Genomic DNA, 7,278 nt, shown 5'->3' on the forward strand with positions numbered 1-7,278 from the left:
GGATGGATGGATGGATGGATGGATGGATGGATGGATGGATGGATGGATGGATGGATGGATGGATGGATGGATGGATGGATGGATGGATGGATGGATGAGTGCGGCAGCAGCAGCTCCATCTCCAACAGGAAGTGGTTTTCCTGGCTTCCTGCGGCCTGACTCAGATCCTCTGGAGGTGCCGACTCAGCAGCTGCAGCCAGACAGGAAGCAGTTAGAGCTGACACTGCTTCCTGTTGAGCTGACACTGCTTCCTGTTGAGCTGACGCTGCTTCCTGTCCGGCTGCTGGCCGTCACAGGACCAACTGCAAAACCTGCTGCTGCCGGCCCGGTTCTGGTCGTTACCTCCTGCTTTGGGCTGCTCTCATCGGACAGCGTGGCACCAGAGTCCTGCTGGGGGGAGGGGCTTGGCTGCAGCGCTGGCTGCTGATTGGCTGTCATGGTGTTGGACAGGTACTGGCGGACCTGCTGCCTCTGGGCCTGCTGGATGTGGTACCTGGTGGGGTTCTCCAGGTGAGTCTGAACCTGTTGGAAACACAGGATCATCAGCGCCGACCTTAGCAGCTGGGTTTCCCTGCTGGGCCGGACTGTACCTTCAGCACCTCCACGGGAACCTGGGCAGGTGTGCAGGGGGCGGAGTTAGCCAGGCTGATAGGGGAGGAGGAGTCGCTGCAGCGCTGCGCCTCCCTCTGCTGCTGCGCCTCCTTCTGCTGCTCCTCCAGCGCCTGCTGCCGCATCAGCCCCTGGCGCATCAGAACCCTGCAGGAGCAGCAGGTGACCTGTCAGCGCCCCCTGCAGGACACTAAGAGAATAACAGGTACCAGAAAACAAAACAGGTGCAGGTGCTCACCGGGACGACATCACCGACGGAAGAGACGATGAAGATGACAAAGAGGGGGATGCTGCAGAGGAGCTGAAAGTAGAGACATAATTAAGTTGTCATGAAAACCACTACGCTGACTTTCCAGGAGGTAGTCGGTACCTGGCCAGGAGGTAGTCAGTACCTGGCCAGGAGGTAGTCAGTACCTGGCCAGGAGGTAGTCAGTACCTGGACGATTTAACCTGTAAGGTGACTCACCTGATGCTGATTGGCTGGCTCTTGATCTGGTAGAAGATGTCACTGTCTGTGGGAATCAAACTGTCAACCTCGATGTCGGCCACAATCCCAGACTCCATCCTTAAACACACAGAAAATCAACCAATCAGAACCAATCAGAATCAGGACTCAATCGATCAAATAAGCTGACAGTTAGCTTCATCATCTCATGAGATGCTCTGCAGACGGAGAACTGCAAACACTGGACTAGAGAAAAGAAGAGGAACATCTGGTAGCTGTCTAGTTTAACCATTTCCTGAGTGTGAAGGTGTTCTGGTTTTTATGCTGTTGTGGGTTCCTTAGCAACCGGTCAGGTTTATGAGGTCATCTCTGCTGAATGAGGACGTGTTACTGAATATTCACAGGAAAACTGGAATTTCTGAATAATTTTGTATTTACAACAGGGGGATGCTTTAGGAAAACAGAGACGGTCTGAGAGTAGGGAGATGTCGGTACAAGGGGAACATTTTTTATGTTAGCAGATTTTGAAAAAGAATTATGAGTTATTGATTAAACATAGTTTTAATTCTGTTTTTCTTGCTATACCCACATCTGATTTGAGATGTCGGTCAGTTATTACAGTTAGAAAATAGAGACCATGCCCGAAATCTGGATATAGTGATGGACTCGGACCTGAACTTTCAGAGCTACATAAAGACAGTTACAAAGTCGGCCTTATCAGTTGAAGAACATTTCCAGGATTAAAGAACAAATGTCCCAGAATGATTACTGTGTTAATCTTTAGTTGCATTGACTACTGCAGCAGTGTCTTCACAGGTCTGACTAACAATTCAATGGTCCAGCTGCAGCTGATTCAGAACACTGCTGCTGGAGTTCTGACTAAAACCAGGAAGATAGAGACACCACCCAGTTCTACACCACCCAGTTCTACAGTCCTTCACTGAGAGAACAGACTTTAAGCTACTGCTGGTAGTTTATAAATCACATTAAAGATCTGCTGCTGCTGCTGTTGTTGTAGCCTTCCACACCTCTCAGATCTTCTGGTTATGGTTATGTTTCTGGTTCTGCTCTGCATCCCCAGAATCAGAACCAAACGTGGAGAAGCAGCATTCAGCTTCTGTGGACCACAAATCTGGACCAAAYCTCCAGAAAACTGTAAAACAGCTGAAACACTGAGTTCCTTTAAATAAAGGCTAAAAACCACCTGATTAGAGTTTATTAACTAATAAACTCTGGAAAACTGATCAGCATATTTGATGTTGATTTTGATGATGGCGTTAGATGTTTATTGCTTGTCTCAATATTAGTTACAGCATGATCTGTTTGTGGTGGGAAGCACTTTGAACTGCCATGTTGCTGAATTGTTTTATATAAATAAACTTGACTGTCCCTCCCAGGTGTTTCCCAGCTTCAGTTTACCTGTTAATCTAAACCTTCGTCTGCTTTTGCTTTCTGTTCCCACGAAGTCTTATGTGTCTGAACAGATCCAGGCCTGCAGAGCAGCTGTGACTCATCACCACTTCACCGTCTCCCAACAAAATCCAGCTGTACCCAAAACAAGGTACAGAACAGTTTCCCAGAACTGATCTGATCCAGGTCTGAATCCCAGTGAGGACAAACAGATTCCTGGAGCCAACAGCAGCTGAGGTGGAGTCAAAGCTGCGTGAGAGCAGAGGAGGGCTGGCTTCCCTCAGTCTGAAGAGGAGGAGATTCCTGTCTGATGAGTCATCACAGAAGGTTCAGGGGTCAAAGGTAAAATARAACACAACAACAATAACCTGCCATCATCATCTTCATCAGAGTGCAGATTCAGCATTCCACTCTGACAAATATTAACTTTGCTGTTTCTCTCAAGCTTCATCAGACCAAACTCCATTCAAACATCACCACATTTAAGCCTCAACTCTAACTTTAGTTTTCCTCCTTTGAGATCCCCCAGTCGTTTCACGGATCTATGCCAATAATATTCCAACAGAAACCACGATTATTACTGAGCCGAATTCATCCGAACCGACGGCTGGACCAACCAAGTTCTCAGTTTGCTTAAATAAGGCAGATATTTTATCCATAACTCCAATCACATCAAAACTGACAGTTTTCTGACCGGAGTCTGGTAACAGATAACGGAAAACGCTTCCAGACTTACTGGACCAAGTTGAGAGTTTCAGCCGAGTCCAGGATCACGAACACGGTGTGCGACTGAGGAACCGAGGCCTCCTGTTGGTTCGGCTCGGTTCGGCTCCAGTTCTGCTCTCCGGTCCGGACCTGATCCGAGCCGACGTCTGACATTTCTCCAGAGAGGCGCAGAGAGGGGCGAGATGTTCCTGCGGGCGCCGGGATGAAATGAGGAGCTGCAGCCGGGGAGACTCACTGCGGGGAGCAGAGACAGAGGATGAGGAAAAATCTGGAGATGAAATCTAACACCGAACCGCACAGAGCTAAAACACACAGATCAGACAGGCACCAGCTGTGATCTAGAAACTCTGTTCTATTTGTTTAACTTCATTTGTTACACCTAAAATATTTCCCTTAAACATTAGGATTTCTCCCTAAATAAATACAGCTACCACTATTATTATTATTATTATTATTATTATTATTATTATTATTATTATTATTATTATTATTACTATTAAAGTCATACTATATTTTGAAAAATAACCCTTTAGCAGTTATTAAACATAGTTTTCATTAAGAATAAGTTTCTGCATTTAAAATGTGTTTATTATTGGTTTAATATTTTGAATCTCATATTGTCATTAACTGTACAAATAAATAGACATAATTAACAGAAACAAAGGCTTTCAAACAACGAACTGGATAAGAAATAAATGCCAAATAAAAAACTAAACCAAATAAATAAAATGGGAAATCTGTTTTCATATCTTTTTTATTGAGTTTATCGTTTTATACAACAAAAAGGCAAATTTAGCTGTTGTTCTTTTTTTCATTCAACAAGTTCAGTTTCTAAAGGAGAGAAAAATCAGAAATTCAATAAATCTGATTTACAAAATGAACATTTACCCGAGGAACACAATGTTGATTTTTATATTTTATTGTCATTATAAAAATTTGTTCAAAAATAAATATGTTGTTATTCTGATTGATGCAACATTACCTGAGATTTCATTTGATTTTACAAAAAATATATATTTTTTGCACGAAATCTGAAACTTTTTTCTAGTTGTTGTGTTTCTATGTTTCAAGAGGCGGGCTCAATGGCCGGCACTGCTCTCTGTTCAACCAATCAGCTGCTTCTTTCTCTGCCAATAGCCAATAGAATAGCGCAGGAGTTTCCTGACAGCCAATCAGTTTCTCCACTGAAGCTCACAGACCGCCATGTTGTTTGTTTTTGTGTAAGATGTTCGGGAAAGAGGTGGAGAGGCGGTGGTGGTGTTGTTGGGATGGGGGGGCGGGTAAGGGAGAGTTTGTGACGGGGAATTCCCGGGTAACGTCATCCTCCTCAGCCCTGATTGGCTCAGCTGAGCCGGATCACGCTCTGCCCAATCAGGACAGTCCAAACAAAGCTGAGGCGAACGTTGTGACGTCATCACACAGCTGACGCTGATCATTTTTGATCTGTAAATCAGTTGTAAAACATAAAAAGAGTTCAATTAGAGCAGAACGTTCTGCGTTCAGCACCCGTGAAAAGCATCTGGATCATCTGGAGGAGAACGTTCCCTGATCGTTCCTGCTGTAATTTAGAGTAAACTGGTGGAGAGGTGAACACCTGCTGGAGTTGCTTTTAGCTGCGGACTTCATGGGAAATCGTCTTAAAAATGACCTGAATAGTTAAATCTGTTCCTGAAAACGTCACAGTGACAGATTCCTGGTGACGTCAGTTTTATCTCAGAATGACAGCGTGACGCCGCCAGGTGGCGCCGTCGCTTCTCCCAGGAAGAGCAGACAACAGTAACTCGTTGAGCCATTTCATCACTTTTATTTTTTCATTACAACCTCATTTACTTTATTTTACAGAGGTGCATGATGGGAAATAGACAGCGACAGCATGGAAGGCAGTGGCCGGCCACTAACCAAAAACCATCAATCAATCAATCAATCAATCAATCAATCAATCAATCAATCAATCAATCAATCAATCAATCAATCAATCAATCAATCAATGTGACAATAACAAGACATTTAAAATTCAGCAAGACAACATAAGATTGGTATAAAGGCAGCAAATACAGCTGCTGTTGCTGTCATGGTAACAGGGATCCAGACAGGTGTGATTGCCATGGTAACATGGACATGGAAACCCCCTGGTCGTCTAAGATGTTACCACGGCAACTTGTCAGGAAATGAACAGAACAGATGGGTGGGGAGGTTTATTGACTGAAAATAAAGTTAACCGAGCTTCAACTGAAACCGACTGGAAATACCTTAATATAACCAGTTAGAACTGGTTTTAACAGGACATACCTGGTTGTAACTGGTTTTACCCTCACCATGACTGTTCTAAATGTCCATAACCAGTTAGTCAAATATAACTAACTGTGAGAAACTATGCTTTACCAGTTCTGACCAGTTCTAACAGGTTAACCAAGGCCTAGCTAGGGATACTTGGCTAGTTGTTCAAATTTGTCAGGATGGTTGGAATTAAACATTGATTAAAAACAATCTGGGCCAGTCAAACCAGTAGCTACCAGTCARCAGAAATCATCCAAACCTATAGCAATCAAAGCCAAAGAATGAGTCAAAACCTGCAAGAACCAGTTGGAACCAGTTAAAGTTGTAGCACCAGTCAGATCCAGCTACAACCAGTTTGAATCGGTCACAACCTGTAAGAACTAGTTAGAAATAGTAAAAAAGAACCAGTTGGAAGTGATTACAACTGGTTGGAACTGGTCCAAACCTGTAAGAACTAGTTGAGAAAAGTAAATTAGATGCTTAGCAACCCTGAACAGGAGCACTTAATTTACATACTTTAGAACATTAGATTAGTTTTCTTTCCTTTGGTTTGTTATGTTGTTTGTATTTCCTTTTAACTCATGTAAAGCACTTTGAGTTGCCTTGTTGCTGAAAATGTGCTGTATAAATAAAATTATCTTACCTAAAAACATTCCTGTAAGAACCAGCTACAAGCAGTTAAAACTGGAGAGAACAAGAGAAAATTTATGAGAACTACATAAAGATGCTAGCACCAGTCAAAACCAGTTAGAACCAGTTCAAATTGGTTAAAACCAGTGAGAACCGGTGGACATCAGACTGATTTAGAACCGATAAGATTTGGCCCAAACCAGTGGGATCCATTGAGAACCGGTTAGAACTCTGCTAACAGGAAGTCTTCAGTCACACTGACAGAAATGGAACAAAGCAGATCAACTGAAACAAAGATGCTAACAGGCGCCGAAAGACCTGGTGGCCATTTCCTTCCATCCTCACTGCTCCACATGCTAATCACACGCTAACAACAAATGGTGACTGCCGAACAACCAATCAGAGAGACAGAAATACAGAACCTAAAGCAAGAACCCGTCCTGTTCTGATGCATTAGCTTAGCTTAGCACAGTCACTGGAAGCAGAGGGAAACTGCCAACATCAAAGACCAAGAATGTTCAGTCAGCAGGTGGCGCTGTGACGACCACAACCACACCAACATGGGGATTCTTCTTGTTCATAATAGCAGCGGCCATGTTTATCTCTACAGACTGAAGCCTCAAACATGTCAGGGGTTCTAATCGCCTCTGAAGAGTCGAAGGATGTAAAAATCTACTCAACTGTAATGTTCCAGGAACCGGCCTTTAGAACCCGGAGAAGAGAAAGGATCCAGGCTTCAGACATTTAGGATATAGAAGTTAAGGCAAATSATGAACCTGGATGTTTCAAATGTGTTTTTTCTGTTGCTTCCACTTTCAGAATATAAACTGGAACCCGACGCACCTGGTGCTCCAGGTCCCCCAGGTGATCCACCTGATCTAACAGGTTCCCTCAGCTTCCACTGCAGCGCCCAGCGTCACCAACAAGTCAGATCTCTGTGTGAGCTTTACCAGTCTGGTCTTCCTGTGTGACTCTGACTGGAGGAACAACTAAGAGTTGACCTTTAACCTTTACATAGTCACATGAGCATTAGATCAAAATAATAAATTATATTTACAAAAGTTTCTCCATTAAGTAGAATGAACAGAGCCAGACTGACGAACACAGAGAACCCAAAGCAGGAACCCAATGGGAACCCAATGGGAACCAACTGGGAACCATCTGGGAACCCAATGGGAACC

At 43.8% G+C, this 7,278-nt stretch overlaps 1 protein-coding gene across 2 annotated transcripts; it reads right to left on the minus strand.

Moving 5' to 3' along the window:
- Positions 1-62: 62 nt before the first annotated feature.
- On the minus strand, positions 63-3,632 carry tfe3a (transcription factor binding to IGHM enhancer 3a). Of its 2 annotated transcripts, XM_008402313.2 has the most exons (6): positions 3,201-3,631; positions 1,076-1,174; positions 848-910; positions 591-756; positions 343-522; positions 63-190 (listed from the first exon to the last, which is right to left on the minus strand). In XM_008402313.2, the coding sequence occupies exons 1-6, from the start codon at positions 3,341-3,343 to the stop codon at positions 161-163; spliced, it is 681 nt and encodes a 226-aa protein (XP_008400535.1). In that variant the 5' UTR covers positions 3,344-3,631; the 3' UTR covers positions 63-160. The 2 variants fall into 2 exon arrangements, with proteins under 2 accessions (XP_008400535.1, XP_008400534.1); XM_008402312.2 differs by having other exon boundaries at positions 97-522; positions 3,201-3,632.
- Positions 3,633-7,278: the final 3,646 nt, after the last annotated feature.

This window comes from Poecilia reticulata, unplaced genomic scaffold, assembly GCF_000633615.1.
Source record: "Poecilia reticulata strain Guanapo unplaced genomic scaffold, Guppy_female_1.0+MT scaffold_212, whole genome shotgun sequence".
In the NCBI taxonomy this organism is placed as follows: Eukaryota; Metazoa; Chordata; class Actinopteri; order Cyprinodontiformes; family Poeciliidae; genus Poecilia; species Poecilia reticulata.